The 11,819-nt window shown below is 56.2% G+C and overlaps 1 protein-coding gene and 1 long non-coding RNA gene across 2 annotated transcripts; one reads left to right on the forward strand and one right to left on the reverse strand.

The window, feature by feature from the left end:
* Positions 1 to 819: 819 nt before the first annotated feature.
* Positions 820 to 4,327, reverse strand: LOC109502229. The gene is made up of 2 exons (XR_002160692.3): positions 4,038 to 4,327; positions 820 to 3,885 (listed from the first exon to the last, which is right to left on the reverse strand). It is a non-coding gene; the product is annotated as an uncharacterized LOC109502229 (long non-coding RNA).
* A 184-nt stretch (positions 4,328 to 4,511) lies between these two features.
* Positions 4,512 to 11,670, forward strand: ADPRS (ADP-ribosylserine hydrolase). The gene is made up of 6 exons (XM_023258475.2): positions 4,512 to 4,758; positions 8,210 to 8,306; positions 8,593 to 8,800; positions 8,904 to 9,088; positions 10,095 to 10,195; positions 10,827 to 11,670. Exons 1-6 carry the CDS (start codon positions 4,536 to 4,538, stop codon positions 11,117 to 11,119), a joined length of 1,107 nt encoding a protein of 368 aa, XP_023114243.1. The 5' UTR covers positions 4,512 to 4,535; the 3' UTR covers positions 11,120 to 11,670.
* Positions 11,671 to 11,819: the final 149 nt, after the last annotated feature.

The raw sequence follows: 11,819 nt of genomic DNA on the forward strand, positions 1-11,819 counted from the left end.
GCCTAGCAACCGGGGGCGCCGAACAGAGGCGCTTGGGACGCGAGGCGGAAGTGCGAACAAGGCTGGAGGTGAGAGGACTAGTAGCGGGGCGGGTAGGGGGGGCTCTCACCCAAGCCGAGTTCCCTCCCTGTCCCCCGCCTCCTCCTTTCTCGATGCCTGCTCCTGGGTATTAATTCAAACCAAAGGTGAACATACGGGGGACGTGGTGGGGGGGGAGGGCTGGGCTGGGACCTAGACAGACCCCAGCTCCTCCCAATCCGAGCCCTCACACACCCTCCCTTCCTCCTCCCACAAAAGGCGGAGGTTGGAGGTGGGACGACCTTATGGGGAGGGAGCCACCCCCCCCCGCCCCGGCCCGCCCCAACTCCCTAATGCCAACCTGTGTTCCCTGCAAAACTAAGTCGTCCTCTCCTTGGATGGAGAACAGGGCTTCTCCTCTTTAGAGCCTCAGGGTCCTGGCCCAAAGCTGGGGCGAAAAAACAAAAGAAAGTTCCACACGACTTGGTTGCTGGAAGTAGGGGTGGAATAGATTAAGGGCTGTTTTTCCTGCTAACGGCCCTCCCTCCACCAGCCCCACTAAGCATTTGGCAACACACACACACACACACACACACACACACACACACACACACCCTGAAGGATTCCATTGTCCCCTTTCACCATTTTCCAGGACCTGCAGGGTCCAGGAGTTTGTGCCTGTGGATGGATGGATGGGTGGGAGGAGACTTGGTGAATACCTCCCACAAAACTAGTAGAGTCAAGGCTGTTCCCAAGCAGGGTTCCTGCAGGAAGGGGGCTGGCACAATAAGGACAGAAACATGTTCTTTGGGCTTTTATTCCAGAACAGGATCCCCTGAGTGGTCTCCTGCAGCCTCATTTTCCCTCTCCAGCAGAGGTGGGTGATTGGAACAGTCCTGGGGTGTTCTGACCCTTCAATCCCAGCACCATGGCCACGCTAAGCGTCAAGCCCAGTCAACGCTTCCAGTTGCCGGACTGGCACACCAACAGCCGCCTGTTGTCCACCAATGCTGAGCGGCAGCGAGATGCTTCGCACCAGATCCGCCAAGAGGCCCGGGTCCTCCGCAATGAGACCAACAACCAGGTTGGAGGCCAGAGCCTAGTTGGATGGGCAATGGGGAGAGCCCCAATCCCACACCCTCTTTATCTTTGTCTCTTCCAGACCATTTGGGATGAACATGACAATAGGACTCGACTGGCAGAGAGGATTGATACGGTCAACCGTTGGAAGGAGACGCTGGACAAGTGTCTGACAGATTTAGATGCTGAGATTGACGCCCTAACACAGGCAGGGAGCCAGGGACCCTGCTGCAAAGACCTCCCCACCCTCCTCACTTTGGGATCCATGCACCCAAAGTTATGGGAGTATTGGGCAGCATGTCCATCTGAGTCACCCACTGGCCCCTCTGCTAAAGTGGGGATGAGTGCTGCTTCCCAGTGGATGGCCCCACTAGCGTCCTGTGCCCTCTCCCTTCTAGATGAAAGAATCAACAGAGCAAAACCTGCAGGCCAAGAACCTGCCTCTGGATGTGGCAATTGAGTGCCTGACCCTGCGGGACAGTCGGCGTGACATTGATGTGGTGAAGGATCCTGTGGAGGAAGAGCTGCACAAAGAGGTGGAGGTCATTGATGCCACCAAGAAGGCCTTGCAACAAAAGATTAGCCAGGCCTTCCAGAAGCTCTGGTAAGGGAGCTGTATCATTCCCATGTTCCCCTGCACTTGAAGGCTGTGTGTCTTACGTGTGAAACATGTATTGTGGGTAGTGAGCAACTGGCTCTCAGGCTGCCTCCTGCCCCTGCTGTGCCCCCAGCAGAAACCACTCGCTGATTTTAGCACTCCTTCCACCACCTGAGACACGGTCTCAGAATGCTTCCCGTGACCCGGCTTTAGGCAGCCATTGCCAACTAATTGGGAGCATGAGAGATGAAGCCTATTTTCCACCACCCCCAAGTACCTTCTTGTGAGCCTCAGTGGGTGTGTGAGCCTCAGTGGGTGTAGCTACATACATGTGTCCCCGTGAGTGTGTGCAAGCATGTGGGTGTCACCATTTTTGTCCCTAGAGAGCCCCTCCAGCTGTGCTGGTCTATGTCTCTGCTGCAGCAGCTCCACTGTCAGCCCAGCTGGCCCAGCCCTCATGTCCCTTCAGTACAATGGGGGCTATGTTCTGGGACCTTAGGGGGATGGTTCCTGATCGAATCTGGCCCTTCCCCAGCCTCCTGCAGGAAGTCCGACAGCAGCTCAACTCTGACCATCGGGACAAAATGGAGACATTGGACATCGACAGAGGCTGCCTCTCTCTCAACCTCAAGTCCCCAAACATCTCTCTGAAGGTTAATCCCACGCGTGTTCCCAATGGGTAAGAAGTGTTTCACCCAGTTTCTCCTCCCCACCTCACAGGCCATACTCGTATGACCCCAGTGTCTCCTGCCACCCACAGCGCCTCCAGCCTGCAGCAGTGGGATGACTTCAGCCAGTTCAACAAGGACCGGGCAGAGGCTGAGATGAAAGGAGCAGTAGAGCTGAGGGAGGCCATCGCCCTAACTATTGCCGAGGTGCCTGGCCACTCCCCACACCCTGTTCTCCCACAGCTAGTTGGTGGGCCAGTTGTTCCTGTTGGCCATGTGGCATGCCATCACCTCAGCTGAGCAACTTCCTCAATGGCCATGAGCTTACACCCTCCCCTTGCCCTGCCTCCCCTGTCCTTCAGACCAACAATGAACTTGAAGCCCAGAGGGTTGCAACAGAATTTGCCTTCAGGAAGCGGCTGCGGGAGATGGAGAAAGTATACAGTGAGCTCAGGTGGCAGGAGACGAATGTGAGCCTTCTCTGTTGAGTCCCTGGGGCCCGGATGTCCTGCTGTGGGATGAGAGCCCACAGGAAGCCCAGGACAGGGTGCACCATGGTGGGTTCAGCTGGTGGAGACCGGTCACTCTGTCCCTGCAGACCTTGGAGGAGATCGCCGAGCTGCAGGAGGACATCCGGCACCTAGAGGAGGATCTGCGCAGAAAGCTACAGAACCTGAAGCTCTGCCATACCCGACTGGAGTCCAGAACTTACCGTCCCAATGTGGAACTCTGCCGGGACCAGGTGCGAGGGCTCCCCAGTGGGGCACGGGGTCCCTGCTAAGGCTTCCTCAGGATCACCCCCCAGCACATGTTTCTGGCGGAGCAGGGGTGCTGGTGGAGGGCAGTACCCAAACTCAAGGAGAGTACACTGATCTGGGCCTCCCAACCCACTCCCCTGCCTCTAGGCACAGCATGGCCTCACTGACGAGGTTCACCAATTAGAGGCAACCATTGCTGCCCTGAAGCAGAAGCTGGCACAAGCACAGTAAGTTTGGGGAGTGGGCAGCAGGGGGAGGGAGACACCGCCCACCCACAGGGCCTTTTGCTGCCTTCTGGCTTCCTCGATGTCTTCCTGACTGAAGGCCAGAGAGCTCTGCCCCGGCCTCCCAGGATCATGCAGGAGTGAGGGGTTGTTTGTGCCTCCTCCCTAGGGATGCTCTGGATGCTCTCTACAAGCACCTGGCCAGGCTGCAGGCTGACATCGCCTGCAAGGCCAACTCTATGCTGTTGGACACCAAGTGCATGGACACCCGTCGGAAGCTGACTGTGCCTGCTGAGAAGTTTGTGCCGGAGGTGGACACCTTCAGCCGTACCACAAACCGCACCCTGAGTCCACTCAAAAGCTGCCAGCTGGAGCTGGTGTAGTGTTAGGTGGCTGAGGGATGAGGGGAGGGTCAGATGGGAGATGGAAGGTGGGGGCGGAGGGCGTGGAGAGAATGAATCTAATAAACGTGGTGGTTCTCAGTCCAGATGGTTTTCTGGTGTTGCAGCCAGCAGGGAGTGAGAGGCTTCCTGGCCGTCCTGTGTGTGGAAGAGCAAAGCTGAGGAACATCATCCCGCCCCCCCCCCCCAGCTCCTTGTTCTCAATCTGATTCCTTCCCTCCTCCCTCCTCAGGGAAGTCCTCTCTGGACTAGGCCAGCATCCCCTGGGCTCTAGCAGCGTGACCGCTCACCAGCTTTGCTCCAGCTGGACCCTTGCCTGCCCTCCTGATACCCAGGAGAGGCCCAGGGTGGGGTGGGGGTGAGGTGGAGGGCAGGCCTGATGGAGCCAAGAGCTGGGACAGCCCTGGGGAGGGCTGGGATTGCTGGGGCCCAGAGCGAGGCTTCCTAAAAGCAGGCCACGGGAGCGGGGTGGGGAGGTGAGGGGTGGAGACAGTGGCCTCAAGGGCTGCTGTGGTCCGCTGGTCTGGCTCAGGGCCCTCCCCTCAGGGACCCTTTAGTGGCCGTCCCGCCCGTCTGTGACGTTTACGGGATTATGGAGCTAAAAGCGGAGGCCAGGCCCAAACCAGTGATGCCGGACTCCGGAGCTGCGTCTCCGGGCCGCTGGGCGGCGCTGTGGGCGCGGAGAGACGCCGAGGCTCCGGGCCGCTGGGCGGCACTGTGGGGATGGCGGGAAGCGTTGCTCTGGGGCGCGCGCCGGCCGTACCGGAAGTGGCGACTGCTCCGCGCGGATGGCGGTGGCGGCGACGGCGGCGGCGATGACGGCGGCGGGCTGCGCGGGCGCTGGGGCGGCCCGCTCCCTCTCTCGCTTCCGAGGCTGCCTAGCCGGCGCGCTGCTCGGGGACTGCGTGGGCTCCTTCTACGAGGCGCACGATACCGTCACCCTGACGTCAGTCCTGCGTCACGTCCAGAGCCTGGAGCCGGACCCGGGCTCGCCGGGGAGCGCGCGGACAGGTGGGCGGGGCCGGGTGCACGTGAGGACGCGGAGGCCGGGGGTCCGCGGGGGCCTCGGGGCGGGAGGGACTGACATCGGAGATAAGGCCGCCCGGGGCTGCGGGGGCCGGGTCTGGATGAGCCGCAGGCAGCTCGGACTCAGCGCGTCGGAATTCGAGCCCCGGCTTCGCGCGTCTCGCCCCAGCTCGCGGCCTGGCAACACCATCCAATCAGCCGCGCAATCCTGAAACCCCGGTGTCATTCTTCTGCATTGCGCCTGGAGTGTATACGCCGCTGCCGTTTTTGCTCCTTCTACCCAGTTCTCCCGAATCACATTCTCCACGCATCAGGGAGAACCCTTCTCGGAAACGGATGTTACGGGGGCCTCCACCGCAGGAAGCACTGCAGTGATTTTCCCTTACCCTCAGAATAGAAACAAACTCTTTAACGTGACCTACCTGGCCGGCCCTCCCCCGACTGTCCAGTTTCACTTTCTACCACCCTTGGCCTTCTGCCCTCGGCTCCTCTCACCCCAGCTCGCTCTAGCCCAGGCTTTTGCAGTGCTGTATGTATAAAGCCTGTCTCCCCTCCACTGCTCTCCTTGTGCAGCCAGGTCCTCCCTCATCCAGATTTCTGACCAGCATCATGTCTGAGGTCAAGCGGAGGATGATTCTTGGAGAGCATGTAGAACAGTAAGAAAAAGGGGCCATACTCAGAACGCTGAAGGAGCAAAAGGAGCTAGAGAACGAAGTGGTTTGACAGGAAATGAGGCAGGGGGGCATGGGTATCGACACTACCCAAGAGAATTTCAAAATGAGGACACTAGTCAGTGGTGTCATGCTACAGAGAGGTTCAAGTCTGGTTTCGAAAAGCATTTTCAGTCGATGGGGAGCCTGGGTGGATCAGTCAGTTAAGCATCTGATTTCGGGGTTTGTGGATTTGAGGCCCGCATGGGGCTCTGTGCAGACAGCTCAGATCCTGGAGCCTGCTTTGAATTCTGTCTCCCTCTTTCTCTGCCCCACCCCTGCTTGTTCTCTTTCCCTCTCTCACTGAAAAATAAAAAATAAACGTTAAAAAAAAAAAAAAAAGCATTTTCAGTAGAATGTTGAAACCTGGAAGTTAGATTTCAATGGATTTAGGAGGAAGTAGAAAGAGGAAAAAGAGTATGGTTTAGTATGATGGGAAAGAGAGCCAGGAGCCATGGTTGAGGCAAAGATAAGATGGAGAGATGGTTTCTAATTTCATCTTTGGTTTGATGTTAAGATGAAGGGACATTTTAGGTTAGCAGGTGTTTTAGGACCTTTTGGATACAAGTAGCAGAAAACTCAGGACGACCTAAGCAGAAAGAGAATTCATTGGGTGACATAACTGAGAAGTCCAGAGGTAGGTCTGGTTTCGTGCGGCGCTGAAATCCAGGGGCTCAAGTCACATCAAGACCCAGCTCCTCTCCTTATTCAGATCCACATTCTTCCGGGTTGGCTTCACTCGCTCTGGCAGACCCTCCCCGTGGGGTGACCTCAGCAGTTCCAGCAGAGGAAGTCTGTCTGCAGCAGCCCCGGCAGAAATCCCAGATTGCGTCTCCTCGGCCTGGCTTGGCCATCTATCCATCCCTGAACAAAGGAGTAGTAGGGTGTGCTATTTGAGGAGGCTGTTGGTGATGTGAACCTTACGCCCTAACCACATGGGCTGAAGATGGTAGAGAAGTGGCTCCCTGGGGACAGGCTGGGCACAGGAACCACACAAAGGGAGAATGGGTGTTGCTCTACCACACAGGGAGGGGTTGAGGGGGCAGGAGAGAAGAGGAAGAACACGTCCCCTGAGGGGCTGGGCTGGATGGACTAGAAGAGGGACTCACTTGGTCAAGGGGTAACAAAAGAGTATGGCTGTGGCTAAGAGGGCTGTTGACTCCTCTTCCTGGTGAAGCCAGGATGGGAGCCTCCTTAAGAGTGAAAGGGAGGGGCGCCTGGGTGGCTCAGTCGGTTAAGCGGTTAAGCGTCCGACTTCAGCCAGGTCACGATCTCGCGGTCGCGGTCCGGGAGTTCGAGCCCCGCGTCAGGCTCTGGGCTGATGGCTCGGAGCCTGGAGCCTGTTTCCGATTCTGTGTCTCCCTCTCTCTCTGCCCCTCGCCCGTTCATGCTCTGTCTCTCTCTGTCCCCCCAAAAATAAATAAACGTTGAAAAAAAAATTAAAAAAAAAAAGAGTGAAAGGGAGAAAGGGGTGGGGGGGCTTGCAATACACAGAGTGGAGTGGGACTGGGGGCTCACAGGGAGTATGCTTCCTTCTCTGTAGCCCTCTCCTCCTGCAGTAAAACCAAGTCCCAGTCTTGCTGGCTCACAGCCCACTTGAGACATCATATAACCAGTGTTGCTGAGTCAGAAGTGCCAGAGCCGTACTCCCAGGCACCGAGGAGAAGCGGGGCAGGTGGAGGGAGGGTCGACCCAGGCTCCAAGTTTCGGGGAGCAGTGGGATGTAAGAGAGACGAGGGAAGGGGCCTACAACGAAGGGCTTCAGATGCCAGGGCAGTGAATATGGCCTGATCCTGAAAGCAACAGACAGCCGTTAGGAGCAGGAGAGTGAGTTGAGGAAAGTGATAGTCTGCTTTTAGGAAGAATTTTCTGCTGCACATATAGGCTGGGTTGGAGGGTGGGGGTGGTGGTGCAGGAGAGCTACAGTCAGGGCAGGCAGAAGGGAACAGATTTTCCTTCGGAAGTCAGCAGGTCATAACTGACTCAGAATAAAGAATTGCTGAAAATCCCAAGGCCTGCAGCCCAGGAAACTGGCTGGGAGTGAGAGACTGACTTAAGGCATTCTAGAACTGGCAAATAACAGTGGGAGGCCAGGGGCGCCTGGCTCAATCAGTAGAGCATGTGACTCTTGATCTTAGGGTCATGAGTTTGAGCCCCACATTGGATGTAGAGGTTACTTTAAAAAAACAATGGCGCCTGGGTGGCTCAGTTAAGTGTCAGACTTCAGCTCATGTCATGATCTCACAGTTTGTGTGTTCGAGCCCCACATCGGGCTCTGTGCTGACGGCTCAGAGCCTGGAGCCTGTTTCAGATTCTGTGTCTCTTTCTCTCTCTGCCTCTACCATGCTCACGCTCTGTCTCTCTCTGTCTCAAAAATAAACATTAAAAAAAAAAATTTTGGGGGGGCGCCTGGGTGGCGCAGTCGGTTAAGCGTCCGACTTCAGCCAGGTCACAATCTCGCGGTCCGTGAGTTTGAGCCCCGCGTCGGGCTCTGGGCTGATGGCTCAGAGCCTGGAGCCTGCTTCTGATTCTGTGTCTCCCTCTCTCTCTGCCCCTCCCCCGTTCATGTTCTGTCTCTCTCTGTCCCAAAAATAAATAAAAACCTTGAAAAAAAAAATTTAAAAAAAAAATTTTTTTTTAAATAAAGGAGGGGGGCAGGAGGCCAAAGCCACCACCTTCAAGCCCTGCAGTGTGATCTCACCCCCACTCCCACCCTGTCCCTGCAGAAGCATTGTACTACACAGATGACACAGCCATGGCCAGGGCCCTGGTGCAGTCCCTGCTGGCCAAGGAGGCCTTCGACGAGGTGGACATGGCTCACAGGTGAGGGGGACGGGCCTGGGGTGAGGCAAAGCAGGTGGGCAGAATAACTGCGCTTCTTGGCCAATAACTGCGCTTCTTGGCCAGAGTGATGATGTTGGTGCATGCTGGGACCCCCACCCTCAGCGGGACACAGTAATGCTGTGGCTTCCCAAGCCAGAGGTGACAGCCCTGCTGGGACAGGCTCCTTTGGTCCCTAAGCCATCCTCTTTTCCCAGCAGCCAGCGTTCTCTCCCAGCCCTGACAGGCATCTTTTCAACCCTCATCCTGTCTCCATTCTCTCCCCTAGATTTGCTCAGGAGTACAAGAAAGACCCTGATCGGGGTTACGGTGCTGGAGTAGTCACTGTCTTCAAGAAGCTCCTGAGCCCCAAGTGCCGTGATGTCTTTGAGCCTGCCCGGGCCCAGTTTAATGGGAAAGGCTCCTATGGCAATGGGGGTGCCATGCGGGTGGCCGGCATCTCGCTGGCCTATAGCAGTGTCCAGGACGTGCAGAAGGTAATCCAGGTGGGCTGGTTGCTGGGCTTTCCCCTCCCTCCCTCTTCTCTGCAGGTTGGGTTCTGTGACAGCAAGTCTTCTGCCTCTGCTGCCTCTGCCCTAGTTTGCCCGGCTCTCAGCCCAGCTGACACACGCCTCCTCCCTGGGTTACAATGGCGCCATCCTGCAGGCCCTGGCCGTGCACCTGGCTTTGCAGGGGGAGTCATCCAGTGAGCATTTCCTCCAACAACTCCTGGGCCACATGGAAGAGCTGGAGAGTGACGCCCAGTCTGTCTCGGATGCCAGGGAGTGAGTATGTGGGATGGAGACAGGCTGGAAGGATGCTTATGGGTATGCATGCATTGCGGGGTCCTCTGGCCTGGCCACAATTTTAAGTTAATTTATTTATTTTGAGAGAGAGTGCATTCGTGTGTGTGAGCAGAAGAGAAAGGGAGAGAGAGAGAGAATCCCAAGAAGGTTCTGAGCTGTCAGTGCAGAGCCCAACACAGGGCTTGATCTCATGAATCGTGAGATCATGACCTGAGTCAAAATTAAGAGTTAGGTGCTGGGGCGCCTGGGTGTCTCAGTCTGTTAAGCATCCAACTCTTAATTTTGGCTCAGGTCATGACCTCATGGTTTTTGAGATTGAGCCCCATGGTGGGCTCTGTGCTGATATCGTGGGGCCTGCTTGGGATTCTCTCTCTCCCTCTGTCTCTGCCCCTCCCTGCTCATGCTCTCTTGCTCTCTTTCTCTCTCTAAAAATAAATAAACATTGAGAAAAAAAAAACCTCACATATTTTTAAAAAAGTGGGGGGGGGCAGGCGCTGGGTGGTTCAGTTAAGCATCCCACTTCAGCTCAGGTCATAACCTTAAGGTTCATGAGTTTGAGCCCCACATTGAGCTCACTGCTGTCAGTGCAGAGCCCACTTCGATCCTCTCTCTCTCTCTCTCTCTCTCTCTCTCTCTCTCTCTCTCTCTCTGCCCTTCCTCCACCTTCTCTCTCTCTGTCTTTCTAAATAAACATAAAAAAAAAAAGGATGCTTAACCCAGGCGCCCCTGAAACCTCCCTTCTTGAATTGCAGACTCTTAGGAGGGATGGGAAGAGCCCATTTGCCTTGACTCTGCTTTGAGGCCCTTAGGGTACCAGGGAATTAAAAAAGCAACTCACTTCTAGCCCTCTCCCACTTCTTGTCAGGACGTCTGTGCTGGGTGTCAGCCTGATCACTCCCGCCTTGCCCTCCCACACCCCTTCCCCTGCCTTCCATCTCTACCGTGCTGGCTCCGGCCTCCCTGAAATCTCACCCCTGACCCACAGGTTGGGCATGGAGGACCGTCCCTACTCCAGCCGACTGAAGAAGATTGGAGCCCTTCTAGAGCAGGACTCAGTGACCAGAGAGGAGGTGGTGTCTGAGCTAGGTGGGTAGACCCCCCACACACACACACACAGCCGTCACCCTCAGGGCTAGGCCTGGGCATGGGGACAGGACGGGAACCTGGAGGCATGCCTGCTTTTGTGTTTTTGCCTGGGGCTGCTGTGACAGCAGAGCCAGCTCTGTGCAGTCCCTGTGCAGGGTTGTAAGCACAGCACCTTCTTGCTCTGTGACTCCTCTAGGGCTGCAGCACCTTCAGCCTTACAGATAAATGTCCCCAGAAATGGCAGGTGGCTGCTGGTTTGGACAGTTGGTGTTGACAACTGATGCTTATTTACACGGCACTTGTCCTGTGTTCTGGGCACCTTGCAGAAGACTTTACCTGTGGCCCATTTCACCCCCACACTAGCCCTGTGAAAGTCTCTGACTTCATTCCCTCTCTGCCCGAGATGTCGAATCCCAAAAACAGGAATCTTAGCCATTAAAGAACTTTTCTGATCCATGGCTAATAGAGAGAGCCAGGATTTGGACCTGGGTAGTCTAATTCTAGAACCCGTGGTCTGAATTATGGCCCAGCTTGAAGCTGAGAGTATTGGCTTGGGGTGAGTGGCCAGAAGAAGCCTGGGGACATAGAGAGTGGGTGAGTGCTGTGTCCCCATACGTTGGCTTCCCTACAGGGAATGGCATTGCTGCCTTTGAATCTGTGCCCACCGCCATCTACTGCTTCCTGCGCTGCATGGAGCCTGACCCTGAGATTCCCTCTGCCTTCAACAGTCTCCAAAGGACTCTTATCTACTCCATCTCACTGGGGGGGGACACAGACACCATTGCCACTATGGCCGGGGCCATTGCTGGTGCCTACTATGGGATGGAACAGGTGCCAGAGAGCTGGCAGCAAAGCTGTGAGGGCTACGAGGAGACAGACGTCCTGGCCCAGAGCCTGCACCGGCTCTTCCAGAAGAGTCTGTGAGGGCCACAGCTGCTGGGGCTCCACTGTGTCCAGCAGGACCAACTACAGCTCAGATTGGAAACCCAGAGGCTTACTGCAGCATAGGTCGCTGCCTCCGTCATCCTGCAGTGTGGGTGGAGCATACCTCTGGGGCGGGGTCTCTGGGGGAGGTCATTGGACAGTGAGTGTGGAGGGCTGATGCCTCCATGATGCTCGGTTTCCAGCTCACTGCAGAGCGTTGGGCAAGCCCGGCTCCTCGGGCACACGGGAGGGATCTGGACAGCTTTGATCTTGGAAGGGCATTTGTGGCATTTTCCTTTATTATCTAACACATGGGGTTGGGTGGGGGGCAGAAGTGATCAGCAGTAGCATCATTTCCCCTTGTTGGGATTTAGCCAGTTTGCCAGAGAGCATGTCTTTGGACAGAGCCCCTGGGCAGTAAGTTTACATGGATCAGGGAAACCAGCACTTGCATCTAGCTGATCTAGATACATACCTGGCCCTTGACTGTCATGGAGCTTATTAACAGCTTCCAGCAGAACTCCCAGCAATAAAATTGTTGGTAAATCCTACCACTGGTTCCTAAATCTCTCCTGTGCCCTGGATTCTGTCCACTTCACCCCACCCTTGACCTTCTCAAGCCTGGTGCCTCTTTATCGGCTCTGCCAGGAGGTAGGAACACAAGGCTGCCGAGATGTCAGGCAGATTCCTCCAGTTCTTC

This window comes from Felis catus, chromosome C1 (genome assembly GCF_018350175.1).
Source record: "Felis catus isolate Fca126 chromosome C1, F.catus_Fca126_mat1.0, whole genome shotgun sequence".
Lineage (NCBI taxonomy): Eukaryota > Metazoa > Chordata > Mammalia > Carnivora > Felidae > Felis > Felis catus.

What these genes read in the sequence shown, in the direction of transcription:
- ADPRS (XM_023258475.2), top strand. Translation starts at nt 4,536, where the DNA reads ATGGCGGTGGCGGCGACGGCGGCGGCGATGACGGCGGCGGGCTGCGCG. An exon ending in GCCGGGGAGCGCGCGGACAG is followed by an intron (nt 4,759 to 8,209) that starts GTGGGCGGGGCC and finishes CTGTCCCTGCAG; the next exon opens with AAGCATTGTACTACACAGAT. An exon ending in GGAGGTGGTGTCTGAGCTAG is followed by an intron (nt 10,196 to 10,826) that starts GTGGGTAGACCC and finishes GCTTCCCTACAG; the next exon opens with GGAATGGCATTGCTGCCTTT.